This window comes from Nicotiana attenuata, unplaced genomic scaffold (genome assembly GCF_001879085.1).
Source record: "Nicotiana attenuata strain UT unplaced genomic scaffold, NIATTr2, whole genome shotgun sequence".
NCBI classification, from domain to species: domain Eukaryota; kingdom Viridiplantae; phylum Streptophyta; class Magnoliopsida; order Solanales; family Solanaceae; genus Nicotiana; species Nicotiana attenuata.
The window spans coordinates 70,059-92,490 of NW_017672208.1; the positions used below are offsets into that span (position 1 = coordinate 70,059).

A 22,432-nucleotide genomic window follows, 5' to 3' on the forward strand; every position below is an offset into this window, starting at 1 on the left:
GCTGGCATCGATCTTTAGATCTGCTCTGCTCAAGTAACTCTCGTTTTCTTTTTTACTGTTCCTATACTATGTTAATGATCTCCTTACTGTCGAATTGTAATGTAAATTTCGTTAATTAGTTTCTTTATTGGTTTTTGCAAAAATGGAGTTTGATCTGTGCGTCTTTTCTTTTTCTTGTTGTATGATCAGTTAAGCTCGAATCTGCTGTCCCCTGCTTCCTCTTTTATTCCTCACTTCTTTCTTATTTGCTATTTTTGTGTAAATTCGATCGTTAAAAGTTGACTTATTTCATAGTTGTTATGATCAACGCATCGTGTTTGTGAAGTTCTTTTCTGGGTCATTGTCCTTTGCTACTATCCCAACTCTTATTCTACTAGACTTGCTCCAACAAAACATTTTCCTTCATAATGAAATAGCTTTTTATCTTCCAAAGTACATCTGATACAGCTGCAGAAGTTGAAAGTTCCTTCATAGGTATTTGGTTGTTTTGTGAAGACTTGATTTATAAGGACAATTATCCATAGAATAACTCACATATCATAGTTTGCTTTAGGCACGTTAATTAAATAAATTGTCATAGCTATGGGTACGGTTCCCGTGACGTAGTTGTGATGCTTAATTTCTAAAATCCGGGAGTACATTTATGTGACCCGGCCACAATTTAATCTTGTTAATAAAATAAACATGTTGTGGATCGTGGGTACGGTTCCCGTGACATGATTCGCTACGTGTAATCAAATAATTAGTTGTATAACAATCGGTTTTAAAAGCGGTTTGTAAGAGGATAAAATGCACATAGGTTTCAAAAATGTTTGAAAATCAGATAATTAGGCCAATAATAATAGTTGAGCGATCGTGCTAAAACCACGGAACCCGGAAATGCCTAACACTTTCTCCCGCGTTAACAGAATTCCTTACCCGGATTTTTGTGTTTCGCGGACTGCAAAACAGAGTCAAACTTCCTCGATTCGGGATTTAAACCGGTGACTTAGGATACCATAAATCATCCCAAGTGGAGACTCTGAATTTAATATAAATAATCCCGTTTTGATTGTCCCTTAAATTTGAAAAACTCCCCTATACCCCTTCCGGTGGTAGAAAAAGGAGGTGTGACAGTATGATCCGCTACCGGTGATAGCTGAAACCCGGTAGGGACCTTCTCATGTTGGACCCAACTTCCCAATGTTGATTTCCCGAATGCTCTGAGTCACCTTCCTCAAAACCAAGTCTCCTACTTTGAAGTAGCAGAAATTGGCCCTCCGATTATAACATCTTTCTATCCTTCTCTTTTGAGACACCATCCCGACGTGTTCCAAGTCCCTGCGTTCATCGAGTAGATCCAGCATCACCAGCAATGCCTCATTGTTTGCTTCCTCATTTGCTGGAGAAAACCGTAATGTTGGTTCCCCTACTTCCACCGGTATTAGGGCTTCCGCGCCATATACGATAGAGAAAGGTGTTTCTCCCGTGCTCGATTCTTCGTGCCATTTGCCTTTAGCAGTTTCTAGCTTCTTTTTGAGGTTTTGGATAATCACCTTATTGATTGACTCCGCCTGTCCGTGGCGCTCGGATGATACGGTGATGATATAATCCTCTTGACTTTCAAATCTTCCAGAAATTTTGTCACTTTTAAACCCGAACTATGGTCATTTGTCACAAGCAATCTTCTTTGGTATCCCGAATCGGCAGATTATGTGGTCCCATAGGAAGTCGACCACTTTTCACTCACCGATCTTTTGGTAAGGACCTGTTTCAATCGATTTAGTGAAGTAATCAGTTAAAATTAAAAGGAATCTTACCTTTCCGGGACCCGGTGGCAGTGGACCAACTATATCTATGCCCTATTTCATGAATGGCCATGGTGATAGTACCAAATGCAAGAGTTCCGCCGATTGGTGTATCAATTGTGCATAGTGTTGACATTTGTCGCATTTCTGAATGAACTTCTTTGTGTCTTGTTTCATTCGGGGCCAATTGTATCCTGCCCTAACCAGCTTTAGTACCAACGAATCTGCACCGGAATGGTTCCAACAAATTCCTTTGTGGAATTCTCTCATCATGTAATCTACCTCCGAGGCTCCCAGACATCGGGCTGACGGGCCTTGGTACGACCTCCTATATAATTGCCCATCTATGAGGTAGTAACGAGCCGCTTTGGTGCGTAGTGCCCGGGACGCCTTCGGGTCTTCAGGAAATTTTTCCATGCCCAAGATATTTGACGAACTCATTCCTCCAATCCCATACTAGGTTGGTTGTGTTGACTTCACAACAACCATATACATCTAGTACCAAATGTAGAAGTTGAACGACAGTACTGGATTCAGATCCTTTCATCTCGTGGATGACCCCAAATTAGCCATTACATTTGTTTCTATGTTCTCTTCTCTCGGAATGTGTATGATCGATCATTCCCTAAATCGTGCAAGTAACGCTTGAACCCTTTTCACATACTATTGCATGCATTCCTCTTTTGTATCAAAAATCCTGTATACTTTATTTACTACCAGCCGGGAATCACATTTTATCTCGATGACCTCAGAGCCAAGTCCCTGGGCCAGTTCTAGTCCTGTAACCAAAGCCTTATACCCGACTTCATTATTAGTTAACAGAATAGTCTTAATGGTCTGCCTCAAGGTTTCTCCTGAGGGTGTGACTAAAACTACCCTGAGCCCGGATCCTTTTACATTGGAAGCTCCATCAGTAAATATCGAGTTCGCTAATATCGACTGACGATTTAGCCAACCAGCTTGACAACTCAGGCTTGTGAAGAACAATCCTCAAAGGGAAGGTTGTCACAACGGCTATCGGGTGACACTGAAAATAAGACCTAAGCTTTCAAGAGGCTACTATGAGAGCTAAGACCAGCTTTTCGAGGTGCAGATTGCACATTTTTCAAGTTGAGTTTCATGTTATGCTTCCTAAGATATCGAAGGTTTCTTGGAGGTGCTTCAAATGATCACCTGTATTCAAATACTTGACCAACATGTCATTGATATATACTTCCATTGTTTTGCCTATTTATTTTTCAAACATCTTATTAACGAGCCTTTAATAAGTGGCTCCGACGTTTTTAAGCCCGAATGGCATCACATTGTAACAATATGTGCCGAAATTCGTTATAAAAGAAGTTTTTTCCTGATCCTCCGCGTTCATATTGATCTGATTATTATCGGAATAGGTATCAAGGAAATTAATTAACTCGTGCCCGGTCATTGCATCAATCATTTGATCAATGTTTGGCAATGGGAACGAGTCTTTAGGGCACACCTTATTTAAGTTCTTATAATCTACACACATTATAAACTGGTTATTCTTCTTTGCAACTACAACCACATTAGGTAACCATTCTGGATATTTTACCTTCCGGATAGAACCGATGTCGAGTAGTCGGGTTATCACTTCTTTAACAAACCTATTTCTGACCTCGGCTATTGGGCGTTTCTTTTGCCTTACCGGTGGGAAATTTGGGTCAAGGCTTAACTTGTGCACGACCGCCTCTAATGGGATACCTGTCATATCCGAGTGCGACCATGCAAAACAATCAACGTTAGCTTTAAGGAAATTAACAAACTTGACTTGAGTTCGGGATTGAGTCCTGTTCCCAAGTGAAACTTCCATTCCAAGATTTCTTCGAATAAATCCACTTGCTTTAGTTCTTCTGTAGTGACTTGGTTGCATCTATCTCCTCCGGTACCTAAAAGTATCTCGGCACCTGGTGGGATTCTGACGACTCCTCGCCTTTATCATCTTCATTTGGCAAGGGAGAAGGCGTCGGTTTTGGTAATTGCTATTCGTTGGGATCCTTCATTTTGCTGCTGGAAATCGACATTGCGTTCATCTCTCTTGCTGCCGGTTGATCTCCTCTTAGTTGTTTGATTCCTTTGGGGGTCGGGAATTCTAAAAATTGATGATATGTTGAGGGCACAACGTTCATCTCATGTATCCACGACCTTCCGAGGATTATGTTATAACCCATGTCCGTCTACCACTTCAAATAAGGTGGTCTTGGTTACCCCCTCAGCATTTGTGGACAGCAGGATCTCTCATCAGGTTGTCACACTTTCCAAGTTCAACCCAGCGAGGTGATCTCGCCCAAACTCACACCACAAATAGGTAGTGAGGCGGTCGAAGCATAATAAACCCAACACGAGTCGGGATCGAATCCACATAGAGATAGAATTTGGATTAGGTATATAACTAGAGCTAATGTATGATGTGCCTTAGATTGGACTTCCACATATTCATGGGTTGTTTTCTATTTCTACTTTTAGCTAAAGATTGCAAATAATAACTAGAAGACAATGTTTTTGGTTTTGAGTGTTTGTCAAATGATAAAGGAATCTAGGGTCGTGACCTCCACCTAGGTGGCTACCTAACGGGTTATAAACTATAGGGAAAGTTTGATTTATCGGGGTCGTGGTATATCAAACACACGCAATTGCTCACTCTATACCTCCCGGTAGTTTGAGTGATTTTGTCCGATTTGGCTTTCTTAAGCCCAAATGGGTATTTGCATAAATCAAGTGATATACGCTCAATTCAGGTCTTACTATCTCTAGATTTGATCCTTTAATTGGGTCTATCAATTTTCTTGAATTCACCTCAATTCCTTGCTAGCCAAGTTTTCCTAAACCTAGTCTCTCTTTCTCATACAAAGACTAGGTCAAAAAGGCATGAATCAATGTTTGCAACCATTAAATCTAGAATTTAAGCATAAACAAGGATAGATATCACTAACCCAATCACAAACAATCCCTAAAACTAAATATCCATTAAATATCCATACTAGGGTTGAGCCATAACCCTAGCTAAATATTTAGCTACCCATGAAAAATGAAGAAATACAAGAAGAAATTAAGATAGAATGCATAATCATAGATTAAACAAAGAAAATCTAGTGTTAAGAAGTCAAAATATTACAATTTACTTATAGAAATAAAGATAAACTTTCAGGTGCACCTCTGCAAACTAAACTTAACCTAAAAATGACAAAAAGTTGTATTTATACTAAGCTGAAAATATCTAACAAAAATACCCCTACGGAGATTATGCGGCCGCATAATTCTGATGCGGTCCGCATACTTGGGAACTTGGGACTGGAACTTGAGGTCTTCTGCGGTCTGCATAAAAATGGTTACGACCGCATTGAGGATTCTGTGGACGCACAAAGGTGATGCGGTCCACACTCTTCAGCTTTGGGACTTTGATCAACTCTCTGATCTTCACTCTTGCGGATCGCATAATTCTTCTGCGGCCACAAATTTTTGGTGCGGTCCGCACTGTCGTAGTTGTCTAAAACCCCTTCTCTAAATCTCATTCTGCTAACTTCTTTGCCTAGTTTTGGCTCTTGTTCACTTTTGACTTCTTTATGAGTTGATTTTGCCTTCTTTGGTTCATTTTCCAATATTCCTACAAGTAAGCATATTTTGTTAGTTTCCAGGAATAACTTTAAGCATCTATGAGCTAAAACGCAAGTAAAGAGAGCAATTAAGTGGTCAAAATCCCTACTTATCACGAGGGCTTTGTTGCCGGAATAATGCTTCGGGTTAACTTTGCTTGTTCCAGCACTATCCATTGAATGATGTTAGTTGAGCTACCTGGATCAACCAAAACATGCTTAATCTTGAAATCTAATACATTGAGAGAAATTACCAAGGCGTCATTATGTGGTAGAAGAAGTCCGTCAACGTATTCCTTCATGAAGGTGATGTCATCTTCTACGACTTCCTGGAGTCTCTTGTTGTGGGTCACTGATGTCTTTGTTTTCTTGGCCGCCGAGAAGGTTATGCCATTAACTTCATTCCCTCCGAAAATCATGTTGATAGTCAATCGAGGGAGGTCTTCACTGACTTCGAAGGCTCCGCATTGTCCCAGCAACGGCGTAATTGTTCTGGTGCTCAAGAACTCCCTGAGATGGCCATTCTTCAACAATGTCACCACGTCTTCACGCAAATACCGTCAGTTTCTAGTTCTGTGGCCGTGAGACCTATGATATTTGCACCATAAATTAGGATCCCTCTGGCTGGGATCGGATCTGATTTGCTTTGGGAATTATGCTTCTTTGATATTCCTCATCGCTGATACCAACTCTACTATACTGATGTTGAAATTGTAATCCGACAACATGGGATATGTGGAATCCTGGACCCCCGATACCTTTTTTTCTTGTAACGATCTGTTATTTTGCCCACGGTCAGTTCTTCTATCGGGTGCGAACCGATTCGAGGATTGGAACCCTTTGCTTCCGCATCCTTCAGTCTCTCACATGGTAGGAAACGACCTTTAGAAGATTGTTGATCCGCATTGAAATCGCTCTTGAACTTATCCTGGTTCTTGTCTCGGGCCCATCCCTTGTTTGATGTCGGGAACCCGAGCTGATCATCTTTTATCCTTATTTTCGACTCATAACGATTATGGACATTTGCCCATGTGGTCGCCTGGAATTCGAGCAGGCTTTCCTTCAGCTTTCGGGAGGCGTCGGAGCTACTGGATTCAAACCCTTTGTGAACGCCTCCGCTTCCCACTCATCTGGTACAACTGGTAGCAGAATCCTTTCTTTATGGAAACTGATCACGAGGAGCAATTCGGTCTCACCTTGCACAATCCTAAATATGTTCGCCTTCCTGGCTTGGACCTTCCTTGCCCCGGCATGGGCCTATATGAATGATCTGCAAGAATTTCAAAAGAGTCAATTGAATGCTTGGATAAGAGTGAATACCATGTCAGGGCCCCCCTTTGTGAGAGTTTCACCAAACTTTTCAGCAAGACCGATTCGATCTCATGTTAATCCAAATTGTTCCCCTTTACAGCCATAGTGTAGGTTGTGATGTGCTCCCACGGATTAGAAGTACCATTGTATTTTGGTATATCCGACAATTTGTACCTCTTCGGAATTAACTCTGGTGCTGCACTCGATTTGAATGGCAATTGCGTGTATTTCTTCGAATCTGGGCCTCTCAAAACTGGTGGTGCACCTGGAATCTTATCCATTCGGGCGTGAAACTCCTTCGCGTTTTGATCCATCCATTCGTTCATTTCCCTCATAAATCTCATGAGCTCGGTTTTGAAGGGGTCATTCCCTTTCGTTACCAGATCCGCTACCGGTCCCTTAAACATTGTCGAAACCGACCTCACCCCTTGGGGTGTTATTATCAACCCTTTGAGCCTTTTGATTTAGAAACACCGGGAGGAACCGGGCCCCTTCCGTTTGCATTGTTGGAAGCGCCTGAGAATACTTGTTTCAACTCCATCATTACCCTATCTTGCCTTGAGAGATGGTTCATGATGGCTTTCTGCTACTTCCTCAAGATTTTCACTGTTTCCATTAGTTGTTCATCCTCCGCGTCATCGGGAGTCGTCTCCTGCACATACCTGGGATACTGCCCTTCACGAACCGGGGTTGCCTCGTCCTTTTTGTTACGGGTGTTGCTGATAGAATCTTCATGTTGAGGCAAATTTTCGTGTCCCTCAACATTGTGCGTGATGTTGACATCATTAGCTACAATTTTCGATTTCTTGCTAAGGAAAAAATCAAACAAATTAGTAATAAATGTAAAGATCAAAGCAATTAAGCGACTGTCTAAGCCCCATGGTGGGCGCCAAAGTGTTTGCCCGTCAAATAATACAGTTAAATTTGTTACATGATTTATAGACAAGCAAACTAATTTGATCCAAAAATGATAATGAAATAAGATTAAAAGTAAAACTTAGCGATTAAAAATGAAGAAGATGACAAGACTGGCTCTGAGAACAGCGTCTCCGAGGACCGGAATGAGAACAATGTAAAAACGCAAATAAAATTGTTTAATTGAGAACGAAAATGGAATACAACATATGTTTTGCCAAGAATTTCATCTTACAATAGTTGTTGAGCCTGATATTTATAGCTATTCCTAGGGAAACAAGATCATAGGATCAAGCCCCACTTAAATGATAATAAAGGAGTCATTGACGAATGTGTAACGGCATGCCATGAATGCAAATGTTCTGTGGAACAGCTGCCCATTTAATGTTAGAGAATATTCTTCATTCAATGCTATCCGATAGCAAATATTCGACCTGCTCCGTTGACCATGCTCCCTTCGGGATTTATCCGATGTCAATTGCAGCCGCTGTTCATGGTACTGATTGTTACTTGATTCGACTTTTACCTGTCTTCAGTTCCACCTGTCATGCTATTATTCGAGCATTTATTATAAACCAATTTTACCCAATACGGTTGTCTTGAACTGGTATTCCATTGCTCATTTCCAACTTCATTTACGAGTATCAGATCTTGATATACTTAATCCTTTCTATTTCCCACAAAAATTTTCCCTGAATAATTTATTAACCATTACCAAATCAGTTGAGACGTTAAGATCAAAGATGTTTGCCATAGTCACTCTCTTGATTTAGTTTTTTTACTCTTCCAGATTAGGCAGCTGACATTAAGCTGTTTCAATTCTCCATAATCAAAGTTATTAAAAGTCGCACATAATATGTAGCAGTTGATGTCAGTGGAAATAAATATTTGGTTATCAAAAAGTGATCATTTGTCTTTTACTCCCACTGAATTTGCAGAGTGAGTCGCTGATATATGCTTTCCAAGATTTCCACTAGCTTAGACTGATCATCATGGTCGTCATCTCTGAAATGTCAAAGAAGATGAAGAAATAACTTATAGTGAATGCCATCATCAATTAATTTATAATTGAACGGTCTCACACAAAGACGGATTTAGGATTTGATGACTATGGATTTTTCTTTATAATGTAAATATATTATTAGTGAAGGAGATTGAATTAAGGAGTACAATTAATTGGTTCGTTTGATTTAATTCGGTTTGGTTTGGTTCGATCCATTTTGAATTAATTTAATTCGGTTTAAAAGGTTGTTGGTGATAGAAAAATACTTTTGATATCTCAAAAAGAAATTTTCTAAAACTATGCCTAGATTCATTTTCTTACTATTATATTAATGAGTCATTATAGTAATTATTTTAAAAATATTTGTAACAGAAAATTAGTTTAATTTTGAATTCAAAGGACAAAATAAATTAGACAATTGAATACTCATTTGTACAGATTTGTACGTTATTATACGTTATTGTCATTTGTTAACATATTGCTTTATCAAATTGTCTTTAAGAATTACTTTGTTAACATATTTTGAAATCTGACAACTAAATGATAGCTATTAAACATTAGTATCATTTGTTAACGTATTGGTCTATCATGATTGTCTTTATGTTTTGTAACAGAAAAGCAACGTTAACATTTTGATGAGCCTTTATGGCTTAGATTTTTATCATATGGGTATTTCAGTTTTTGTACTATATAAGTCCTTTGTGTGGTCACTTTGAAAAAGGGTGAAATAGTAAAAACTTTTCTTCTTTTTCTTTTGTGCTGGGTTTTCTTTATATAATCTTTGTTGTTTCTGCTCCTAATTATACTAGAAGAGCTTGTTGAATCCTAGGGGATACGCCTAAAATTATTTATATCAGTGTGGGCGAAATATCCTTAAGGACGGTGTTTTTGACACGCCTCAAGCTGAACCGTTTATTCTCCGTAATCTTCCAATTTTTTCCAACAGTTAGTGCATAAATAAGTAAATGTTCACCAAACCAAATATGTTTTGTCCAATTCGATTAATTCTCTCGATTTAATTTGTGTTGAATAATGTGACTAGAAAACATAAAATTAAAATGAAAATTTGAATTAGCAAATATACCCCTTCAACATACATATAGCTAGATTAATATTATGTCTACCAATGCAATCATCCTAAAAAAATTGGAAATCCATAAAAGAATTAACATTACAACAACAATAATTAAGCTTCAATCTCAAACAAGTTAGGGTCAGCGATATAAATATTAGCTCAACTCATATCATCATCATTATCAAAATAAAATAATTTCTTCGTAACCTCAGTATAAATCCTACGTATGCCCAAATTAAGTGTACATATATGTAAGTTCGTTGACGCCACGTCTACAAAGGGCATGCCTGGTCAAAGATCCTATAACAATGGAGTAGTTAATCCATTAGAAGAATTGAAACCTGTTGCTACTGATCCAACTTGGGATGACGCAAGGGCCAAGCACTTGTCAATATTTTAAAGTTAAATTAAGTATGCTAATTCTTCCTGTGCCTCTGATTCCAAAGTGACAATGACACCATCCTACTCTCCTCAACAATCACCTTAAATAAACTCAATATTCAAATTTAGCTGTAGTTTATACCATACTATAATATTTTACTCGTACTCGTTTAAAAATTGTATTGGTGTCATTCAGATGAAAACAATGTAACATAAAATACTCAAATACCAAAAAATAACAACACATCACATCGCCATCATCCATTTTGGCAATTCATATTTCACTCTATGAGAGTTTGCAACGCCATATACACCATTCTTCTCATCAGTTTGAAAAGAAACAAAGCATGGACAGACTTATTAAGCCTGATATGGAGGAGCTCAAACTCTGCTTCATCAGAGGGCAGAAGTCTTCAGCAACTTTTAAGTTAACCAGTCTCATGCACACCATGTCTGTAGCTGTTTGTCTCTCTACCACAAGACCTTCTGTTTTCTACTTCTCACATCCCTTTTCTATTATTCCTCCCCTCTCCACTGCTTCCTTCACTCTTTTCTTGACTAATTCTTGTGATCAGCCTCCTCTTTCTACGCCTTTGGACACCGTTACAGCTAAGTCATCTATGCTTCCTACCGGTAAAGCAACTCAAGATGATCTTCGCCGTCTCTTCTCCAGAACTGGACGACATATATTCAGAGATACTAAGATTCCCATCTCCCTTGTTGGTCCACTAGTTGTGGAGTTTCTTCTTTCACCTAATTCTTCTGTTTCATCCAACACTTTATTGGACGTCAGTTTACTTCTCCCAAAAGCACTGTCTTTGTGTGATGGCTGTCAGCTTGATTCGTTGCTTAAATCTGCTGCCAAGAATGGAAATTCCCACTGTATTTCAGCTCTGATTGAGGCTGGAGCTGATGTAAATAGAAGGGACTCAGATGGGAATTCAGTTATGTCACTGGCTGTGAAATCTGGAAATCTTGATTCTGTTCAGGTTCTTATTGTGTCTGGTTATACTGTTGACAATTCTGTTGATAGGTTTCTGCATGATGCAGCTGCTATGGACCGCGTGGACTTGATGGAGATTCTTTGTTTGGGTTATGCTGATATAGATTTGAACTCAATTGATTCACAAGGTAGATCAGCCATTCACATAGCAGCAATACATGGGCATGTTGAAGTGCTTCAGTTTCTTGTTTCAGTAGGGAGTGATCCAGATATGTTAGACTCTCAAGGGTGGACCCCTTTGCATTTTGCTGTTAACCAAGGCCATGTTGAAGCAGTTGACTTCTTACTAAATCATTCTAATTTTGCAAAATATGCTGTAACAAAACAAGGGAAGACTGCCTATGAGCTTGCTATAGATAAGGGCCACTCCGAGTTGTATGATATTTTACAATTGGGAGACACTTTGCAGAAGGCTGCAGGAAAAGGGGATGTTATTAATATCAAGAAATGTATCGCTGAAGGGGCGAACGTGAATGGAAGAGATCAAAATGGTTGGACTGCTTTGCACAGAGCAGCTTTTAAGGGTAGAATTGAAGGGGTAAAGGTATTAGTAAAGCATGGAGCTAAGCTTGATGTTGTTGATGATTGTGGATACACGCCGCTTCGTCTTGCTACTGAGGCTGGACAAAAGGATGTGGCTATGTATTTAGTTGCTCAAGGTGCTAAGGCTAATTTGAAGAGCATTAAAGATAAAGGACTGGTTTCTTGTGATTTGGACTATGTCAAGAACCACCCTTCACATGTACATACTACAACTTTGTATCATGTAAAGCGTGAAAGATCTTAATTCAAATTGTGAAGAGACTGTTGTAAATCTTTTTGACTAATCAGAAGCCTTGTAAACTCCTTTTGTGTTTTCTCTGCAGCTTCTAATCTGAATTGCCTTGAAATACTAGGATCTTGAAGCAACTATGTTCTGTTGTTGTAAAATACAATTTTTTGGGACTTTGGCTCTCAAAGATCTTGAATTCGTCTCTTGTAAATATGAGAATGAGAATTAGAATGTTGTCATAGTTTGATTTTCAGTGGCATTGCTTGATTATGTTTCTGATAATTAGAAGCTGAGATGATACGATATCGACTTATTTCAACTTTTAGCCATTTCAATATCTGAGACTGCCTGTAAACTATTGGAGAATACCAACTAAGACCATACTATTGGATCAAAATGCAGGATGTCTATGTACACAAGGGTTAACAATAAAATTGTTAAAATTCAAAAGATCTAATTGAGTTGTAGGAAATCCAAACTCTCCCTTTTAAGAAGTATTGTGCTAACTATATGTCAAGAAGGCTTGCTTCATCACAACACAAACAAAATGCCTTTTAAATTTAAGAAATAAGGTGACAAAAAACAATTGTATTGAACAGAAGTTATTCAACCTGTCAAACTTGGCTTGCCTTTGCTTAAAGCCTTAAACTACTTGTGGTCACAGAAGCGGAGCCAAGATTTCAACTATATAAGTTTTGAATTTTAAAACGACAACTTCAAGTGCTAATAATTGGATTATAACTTTAATAATTATACATACTCAATGAATTTTTTAATACAAATAGACTTTTTGAGCAAAAGCTATTGGGTTAGACAGTACCCGTAGCCAGGCTTCTAGCTCTGCCCCCTACTTGTGGATGACACTAGAACATGTAGTACTACGTATTACTTTATGTTGTCATTCCAGGGATGATGAGGATGATGATACTGAAGAAGTGGGAATCTTGAAAGGCATACAGCTGCTGACACTAACAATTGAGGGTGGACAAGTCAAAAGGCCACTTTTTTGAGGACCAAAGATTGTATTGCTTCACAGTGAACAACTCTGATCATGCCCAATTAGAAGCAGCACAAATTTTGAAATTAGACTTGTACTATTAAACATGTCGAGTTGATCTTAACAGCTCATACAACTATAGTCATTGCAGTTGAAGGAGACAAAAGACCACTTTTTAGGTTCAGCCTACGTCTTGTTGATTCTTGATTCCCCTTATCTTTTACAAGGGAAAAATATTAGTCAGATTGTGATGTTAATGTTGATTAAAGGAGCGACGCCTTTTCCAGAAAAGCTCTATTATAATGGGATGGCACAGAACCCTTTGAATCCGACACCATTTGATATTGAAAATCCACAGGTCTGAAAACATGAGTTATCTGCTTCCATGAAAAATGATTGTCTTTGTCTAATAGTAAATTCCTTTATACCAGATGATTTTTGGTTAACCAAAACTTGTAACTTCAAAATCATTATCATCCCTGGAATGTCAAACTAATGTATTATTACCAGGTGTTCAGTTTAATAGTGTTGTCATCCACAACTAGTTGTTTCTTAATTTATTAGGCCATTTTGGTTTTGTTTTGATGACTCCGACCTTTCTCTGCCTAAAGGTCTGTATCTCTTCTCTACTTGTGAAGATAGTTTGGAAAACAAACTATTTTTAGGAACATAGACTACCAATGTGCTGGTAAACTCCACTTAGTAATTGCCCTATGTTTTACATAGAAGTCACGAAATGATCAATTTCTTCTCTCAGAGAACATGTTTAGGATTCCAAGAAATCAGTCAAAATGCAGAATTCGTTAAATACTACTGTAGTTTTCCTGCAAATTCGTGTATAAATTCATTCTGCATTCTAAGATTTATTTCCATAGTATGTCCTCGAATTGGTATTCCAAATGCTGTGCGGGCAGATGGATTCAAATATTGAAATGAGGAAAAAGAAGAAATAACTGGAGCTCCAGGCCTGAGTATTTTCTCAGCTTCTAATAAAACCAAACACTGACATTGAAAATAAATATATTCAGGACTAATATCCTTTCATTCAATCAATAATGATACTATGGCCTTTCTTATTTTGATCGACAAGAGAAGAATTCAAGATTTTTGAGTGGCAGAAGTCGAAAAAAACTTTTTTCTAAATTTTACAGAAACGGAACATAATTGCAAGAAGTCTACAAAACTTTTGGATTAGCCAAAAAATATATAACAGCCTTTACAAAATATGAATTAAGCTCTTTCATGCTTTGCATGATACGAAGTTGTAAGTACATGTGAAGGTTGGTTCTTGACATAGTCCAAATCACAAGAAACCAGTCCTTTATCTTTAAAGCTCTTCAAATTAGCCTTAGCACCTTGAGCAACTAAATACATAGCCACATCCTTTTGTCCAGCCTCAATAGCAAGACGACGCGGCCTGTATCCACAATCATCAACAACATCAAGCTTAGCTCCATGCTTTACTAATACCTTTACCCCTTCAATTCTACCCTTAAAAGCTGCTCTGTGCAAAGCAGTCCAACCATTTTGATCTCTTCCATTCACGTTCGCCCCTTCAGCGATACATTTCTTGATATTAATAACATCCCCTTTTCCTGCAGCCTTCTGCAAAGTGTCTCCCAATTGTAAAATATCATACAACTCGGAGTGGCCCTTATCTATAGCAAGCTCATAGGCAGTCTTCCCTTGTTTTGTTACAGCATATTTTGCAAAATTAGAATGATTTAGTAAGAAGTCAACTGCTTCAACATGGCCTTGGTTAACAGCAAAATGCAAAGGGGTCCACCCTTGAGAGTCTAACATATCTGGATCACTCCCTACTGAAACAAGAAACTGAAGCACTTCAACATGCCCATGTATTGCTGCTATGTGAATGGCTGATCTACCTTGTGAATCAATTGAGTTCAAATCTATATCAGCATAACCCAAACAAAGAATCTCCATCAAGTCCACGCGGTCCGTGGATGCTGCATCATGCAGAAATCTATCAACAGAGTTTTCAATAGTATAACCGGACTCAATCAGAACCTGAATAGAATCAAGATTTCCAGATTTCACAGCCAGTGACATAGCAGATATCCCATCTGAGTCCCTTCTATTTACATCAGCACCAGCTTCAATTAAAGCAGAAATACAGTAAGAATTTCCATTCTTGGCAGCATATTTAAGCAATGAATCAAGCTGACATCCACTACAGAAGGACAGGGCTTTTGGGAGAAGTAAAGTGACATCAAATGAAGTGTTGGAGGAAACTGAAGAATTAGGTGAAAGAAGAAACTCCACAACTTGTGGACCAACAAGAGAGATGGGAATCTTGGCATCTTTGAATATATGTGGTCCAGTTCTTGAGAAGAGACGGCGAAGATCATCTTGACTGGCTTTACCTGTGGGAAGCATAGACGACTTAACAATAACGGTGTCCAAAGGCGTAGAAAGAGGAGGCTGATCACAAGAAATGGTCAATAGAAGAGTGAAGGAAGCAGTGGAGAGGGGAGGAATAATAGAAAAGGGATGTGAGAAGGAGAAAACAGAAGGTTTTGTGGTAGAGAGACAAATGGCTACAGACATGGTGTGCATGAGATTGGTTAACTTAAAAGTTGCAGAAGACTTTTGCCCTTTGATAAAGCAGAGTTGGAGTTCCTCCAAATCAGGCTTAACAAGTCTGTCCATTGCTGGTTTTCTTTTAATTTTGACAAACTGAGAAGAATGGTGTGTGTATATTGGTTTGAAAGCTCTAATAGAGTGACATAAATGGTGAATGATTAGGGAAATATGAATTGCCAAATGCCTGATGGCAATGTAATGTTATTTTATATATGTTACATTGTTTGCATCTGAATGATACAAATATACTTTTAAACAAGCAGGAGTACTATATAATCTACAGCTAGATTCGAATATTTCGTTTGTTTTAGGTGGTTATGGTGGAGGGGAGGATGGTGTCACTGTCACTTTGTAAATAGAGACATAGGAAGAATGAGCATATCTCAATATTTAGGTTTAAAATACTGACAACTTTTTGGCCCTGCGTCATCTATTTCCTTAACTTTATGATTGTTGTAACAACTCCATTAATTTGATGGTTCCTTGACCAAAGACTACCCTTTGAACTTTCTTTTTCTTTAGATGTGGCATCGAAGAATACACGTACAAGCAATTGTTAATATGGGGATTAAGAGTGGAAGTACTATGCATTTTCCAGCAAGAAAAGGTGAAATTTTTGAATTGAATGGGTCGTTAAACTTCAAATGTTGTTTCAAGACTAAAACACTCGATTCACATTCATAGTCAAAGACAAGACAATATAGTGAATTTTGGATTCCATGGTTCTCAAAATGAAAAAGGCAGCTTGGGAAGGGGAAATCGTATAGTTAATTAAAAGTCTTTGTTTTTGTCTACTGTCAGAGTTCTTGACCCAAATTAATGTTTAATTGTATTTTATTCAACTATAAGCATTAAAGCTTAAGAGTAGAGTTCTCTTGGTCTGGTGCAACCCATTTTCGTTCCTTTTTCGGTATTTTGGCCAAGATAAGCAAAGTTGTATTCACACTTATTTGACGAATTCCATAGCATTGCTTGATGCTTTGATTCAGTCTCCTTCTCCATTTTTTCCTTTTTCCGCACAATTCAATTTTAAGACACTTCATTTGAATGAAAATTATCCTAAAAAGTTTCACGAAAAAAGGGAAACATACATTTAACTTTCCACCTAGTCTTCTAGTCTCAACTCCATACTCGTGATCAAGTTACTAAAAACTACACAAATATGAGAAATTAAACCTACAAATAATTAAGGCTAAACCCCAAAATACATCGACTTGCAAGATATATTTTTTTTTGATTTCTCATCCGGTGCCTGATACCCGTATTGAGATCCTGACTAATTCGAATTCGCGTCGCGTAAGATCCATTAAAAGAGGAAGAGCTCCTACCAGGATTTTTCCCATGCCCATAGCTCGAACCCGATACCTCTATTTAATGCTTAAGGGTAGATGAATATCTATTTCACCACAATCTTTAGTGATACTTACAAGATCTATCGGTAATAAACTTGGACCAGGAGCAAGTCTTTTTAGTCATTGAATAGTAAAAACAGGTAAAAGTAAATTATGAAATCTAATTGCAGAGTAGTAACGGGACTAATTAGGCCAAATAGTTGAGTTTGGGAGTCACCAAAAAAATAAGTAGGAGCATTAACTAACTTTCAATATATCACAAACTAAATTTGAACTAGAATCGATTTTACTTCATTATAAACAATTGTAATAGTCATCGACTAACTGACCAAATTATAAGGAGAATTGAGTTGTAACTTGTAATTTATCTGTAAAGCTGTTACATTATATCTTATAGGTGTATGGGTTTAAGTTAGTTTAAGGCCTTAGTTTAATATGTCACAAACGGTTTAAGTAATTCGTTTGCAATAGGTGTATCCGAAATTTAAAAATTGTATGAGTAAATTGTATTGGGAAAAAAACTGAATTTAAATATTGAAGATGACGTGTCATGACACGTGGACCGGTCAAATAGTCAAAGCATGGTAATTAGTTAGAAGGCACGAGCAACAACAGATGCGGGAGAGAAGATACTTAAAGGCACGAGCTATTATTCAGATGAAACGAGACTCGTACCTGTTCGAGTCATTTAAAGCTCGAAGATCAGAAGGAATTGAAGACATGAATCTGATAGCGTAAAAGAGTCCAAATTCAACATTAAATGCCAAATACGTTAGAGAATTTGTATTTAATAAGAATGATTGAGTAACGTTTCTTTTAATGTCATTTATTGCTCGTAATTGCCTCATTAAGACAAAGACATTACACTTTCTCTTAGAATTAACTATAAAAGGAGAAAGTCACAACATCTGTAGGACACGAAATATCATTGCGATTATACTGAAATATATACTTATTCATTGCTTTATTGTTGTTCTCAAAGTCTCTCATTTCTTGATTATCAGTAACCCGATTTCTCTCTTAAATTCTAGCTTTAATCAAATATTCAGTTTTTTGGTTAAAGAAATTGGTTCCGTTACCGGAAATCTGATAATCTATTCTCTTTAGTTACATTTTATCTGTTGTTATCATCATGTCAAACAACAACAACAACAATAACAGTGAAAATACCTTGGGAAACCATGAAAATCAAATCCATCAAAATCAAGGTGATTTACAAAACATTAACGTGGTTCCTTCCCCTCAAATTCACCACGTCAATCTCGTGAAGGCACTCCTACTCCTGAATCTCGTGTTGTTGAACAAGAGCAATCTGAATATTTTGAAGGAGCAGATGATGCTTTACAGAAAGTAATTGATGCACGGGTTAGCAAATCTCTTCAAGCTCTAGTTAGTCGATTACCTGTTGCACCACCCATACCTACGCCTAATAACAATACATTAGAGAATCCTCGTTCTAGCCTTGTTAATTCTGGAAATGGAGGAACCCCCAGTGAACCACAGGAAGGAGAACCAGGTAATTCAAATAATTCTCATTTGCAAAATTTAGTACTAACTTTGCAGAAACAGCTTAAGGAACAAAATGAGCGCATCGAGCAATCCCTGGAGTTTCCCCTGTGATCAAAGGAGTGGATGTGGATAAGTACTCGCAACAACCTTGGAAACCAAGTGCTGCTCTCCTTCCAATCCCTAAAAAGTTCAAAATGCCTGACATCTCGAAATATGATGGCACAACAGACCCACGTGATCACGTAACTGCATTTACTACAGGTGTAAAAGGCAACGATTTGACCAAGCAAGAAATTGAATCCGTGTTGGTCAAAAAATTTGGAGAAACACTCACCAAGGGTGCATTAACCTGGTATTCTCTTTTACCTGAAAATTCTATAAACTCTTTTGCTGAGCTTGCAGATTCTTTTATTAAAGCGCACTCGGGAGCTCAAAAGGTTGAAAAAAGAATGGAAGACATTTTCAAAATTAAACAAGGGGACTCAGAGTTGCTCAGAGATTTTGTTGATAGATTCCAACGTGAAAGGATGACTTTACCCTGTGTACCTGATAATTGGGCTGCAATAGCTTTTGCAAGCAACTTAAATGATAAAAGTTCAGAAGCCACGAGAAGACTTAAAGAAAGCCTTCGAGAGTTCCCTGCAACCACGTGGAATGACGTTTATAACAGGTACAGTACGAAGTTGCGAATTGAGGAAGATACCGTACCTCAGTTTCATCATGAAGAAAGGAGCAATTCCAGGAGGTCAGAAATCGAAAAAAGATCAGGTAAAAACAGATACGATCCATATATGGGACCTGCAAGAAAAGACTCACGGTCAAAGGAGGATAATCAACGATATGATCAAAAATCGAGGAACAGGGAAACTGGTTCTTCATCAAAGTTCAGAAATGATCGAAACAGACAAGAGTCACGAGATGATGACAGAGGTTTAAAAGCGAGATTCGGTGGGTATAATTTCAATGTTACTACCTTCGAGCTCGTAGCTGTTTTAAGGAGCATGGGAGACAAGGTACGGTGGCCAAAAGAGATGCGGTCAAATCCAAATAGGCGCAATCCAGATCATTGGTGCGAATTCCACAATGATCACGAGCATAAGACTTCAGAATGTAGATTCTTACAAAGTGAAGTGGACCATCTATCGAAACAAGGGTATCTCACTGAGTAATTTAGTGAGAAAGGTAAGCAAGCCTATATGAAAAATAGGCAAGAGCCACCAAAGCCCCCATCACCCAAGAGAACCGTGAATGTTATAAGTGGGGGAGAAGATATTTATGGTGTAATATATACGGCTTCCAACAAGGTTTCTAAAGTAACAATTACACACGGGAAATGGGTACGGCAGGTTTTAGAAAATGAAAGTATTTCTTTCGATGATGCAGATACTGAAGGAGTGATGACCCCCCACAACGACGCACTGGTAATATCTTTACTTGTACACGACACTAATGTAAAACGAGTTTTGATTGATCCAGGAAGTTCCGTAAATATTATACTACTAAGGGTATTACGTGAAATGCAAGCTGAAGACAAAATGATACCGAAGGCGCATACCTTGTCCGGGTTTGACAATTCAAGTGTGGTAACAAAAGGAGAGGTAATTCTAACAACTTTTGCTGCAGGTGTTGTTAAAGAAACTAAATTTCAGGTAGTAGATATGGAAATGGCTTACAATATGATCATGGGGAGACCTTGGATCCATGATATGGATGCTATCCCGTCAACTCTACATCAAGTTATTAAATTCCCGTCACCGTGGGGGATTTGCCAAATTCGTGGGGATCAGCAGACAGCCAGGAGTATTAACGCTGTAACAGATACGAGCACCGTAAATAAAGAAAAATAGCAATTACAGGAAACAGTTGAAGGTCAAACCTCAGCTGAGCAAGGACGGACAGATGTAGACTCGAGACCTGACACAATTCAAGAGCCTGAAGAGAATGAAAATATCAAAACAACAATTGAAGAACTCGAAGCTGTGATATTATTTGAGCAATGGCCTGAACGGAAGGTTTATGTTGGAGCCAATCTAAGCTCCGACATGCGAGGTATGTTAATTGAATTTCTGAAAGCTAACGTGGATTGTTTTGCTTGGTCCCATGCTGATATGACAGGAATACCACCGGATGTGATGACTCACAAACTAAATGAAGACCCATCATTCACACCAATAAAGCAAAAGAAAAGAAAGCAAGGAGCTTTCAAAAACCAGGTGATTCAAGATGAGGTCCAAAAGTTATTAAAAATTGGGTCTATCCGTGAGGTAAAGTATCCTAATTGGTTAGCTAATACAGTTGTAGTACCTAAGAAAAATGGTAAGTGGCGAGTTTGTGTAGATTATACAGACCTTAACAAAGCTTGTCCAAAAGACTCTTTCCCTTTACCGCATATAGATCAGTTAATTGATGCAACTGCAGGGCATGAACTTTTAAGTTTTTTAGATGCATATTCAGGTTACAACCAAATCAAAATGGATCCAAGTGATGAAGAGAAAACTTCTTTTATCACAGACAGGGGGACTTACTGTTATAAAGTAATGCCCTTTGGTCTCAAAAATGCTGGAGCAACCTATCAAAGGTTGGTCACTAAAATGTTCCAGGAACATTTAGGTAAAACCATGGAGGTATATATAGACGATATGCTCGTCAAAACCCAGCATTCTCATGATCACATCTCTCATTTATCTGTCACATTACAAATTTTACGAAAGTATAATATGAAGTTGAATCCAGAAAATGTGCATTTGGAGTGGCATCAGGAATTTTAGGTTTCTTGTTCTAACCGTGGAATTGAAGTGAATCCTGCACAGATTAAGGCCATTGAAGAAATTCTAGATATACTTTCCAACAAGAAAGAGGTTCAAAGACTAACAAGAAGAATTGCAGCTCTGGGGAGATTCATTTCCAAGTCTTCAGAAAAATGTTTCAAATTTTTCTCAGCTTTAAAGAAACAGGATCATTTTGAATGGAACGAAGATTGTTAGCAAGCACTTAAGAATCTGAAAGTATATTTGTCAAATACCGTTGTTGGCGAAACCAAAGGTAGGAGAGAAGTTACTCATCTATCTTGCCGTGTCAGAAGTTGCGGTAAGTGCTGTTTTAGTCCGGGAGGATCAAGGTAAACAATCTCCTATCTATTATGTAAGCAAGTCTTTGCTAGATGCAAAAACACGGTACCCGCAACTAGAAAAATTAGCGCTTGCTTTGGTTATGGCATCTAGAAAATTAAGACCTTACTTTCAATGTCATCCCATTGCTGTGGTTACTGCTTTTCCATTACGAAACATTTTGCATAAACATGAATTATCAGGTAGATTAGCGAAATGGGCTATAGAATTAAGTGAGTACGACATCACTTATCAACCTAGGACTGCTATAAAATCTCAGGTATTAGCTGATTTCGTAGCTGATTTTAGTCAGGGGATGCAATTAAAAGCTGAAAAAGAATTACAAGTTTTTAATGGTGCAAACCCGGGGACTTGGGTTTTATTCACTGACGGTTCATCTAACGTAAAAGGCGCAGGTTTAGGAATAGTTCTCGTACCACCCACGGGTGAAACTATTAGACAAGCTATAAAGTGTCATTCGATAGCTAACAATGAAGCAGAGTATGAAGCTGTCATTGCAGGTTTGGAATTGGCTCGGGAACTTGGCATAACCCAGATTATAATCAAGAGTGATTCACAACTTGTTGTTAACCAGATGCTGGGGACTTACGCAGCCAGGGAAGCACGAATGCAAGAGTATTTAGAAAAAGTGCATGAATTAATAAAGCAGTTTCAGACGTGGAAAGTTATGCAAATACCGAGAGATGAAAATTTAGAGGCAGATGCTTTAGCCAATCTCGCATCTGCAGCAGACGTGGCAGAAGATGCAAATGCTTCAGTTGTACATTTATTTCATTCCATTCTCGAGCCTGATAAGAATGAGGTAAATTTTAATAATTTAACATGGGATTGGAGAAACGAGATTGTTGCTTTTCTGCAGTACGGAACCGTACCTGATGACAAAAGGAAGGCACACGCGCTCCGAAAAAAGGCTGCTCGTTACTTTTTATATCAAGGAAACCTTTATCGAAAGATGTTCGGTGGACCATTAGCAAGGTGTCTTGG

The 22,432-nt window shown here is 38.2% G+C and overlaps 2 protein-coding genes across 2 annotated transcripts; one reads left to right on the forward strand and one right to left on the reverse strand.

Annotated features, from left to right (window-relative positions):
- Positions 1 to 10,430: 10,430 nt before the first annotated feature.
- On the forward strand, positions 10,431 to 11,873 carry LOC109212323 (putative ankyrin repeat protein RF_0381). The gene has a single exon (XM_019375953.1). It carries the CDS (start codon positions 10,431 to 10,433, stop codon positions 11,871 to 11,873), a length of 1,443 nt encoding a protein of 480 aa, XP_019231498.1.
- Positions 11,874 to 14,085: 2,212 nt separating this feature from the next.
- On the reverse strand, positions 14,086 to 15,525 carry LOC109212324 (putative ankyrin repeat protein RF_0381). The gene has a single exon (XM_019375954.1). The coding sequence runs from the start codon at positions 15,523 to 15,525 to the stop codon at positions 14,086 to 14,088; it is 1,440 nt and encodes a 479-aa protein (XP_019231499.1).
- Between the last annotated feature and the right edge of the window lie 6,907 nt (positions 15,526 to 22,432).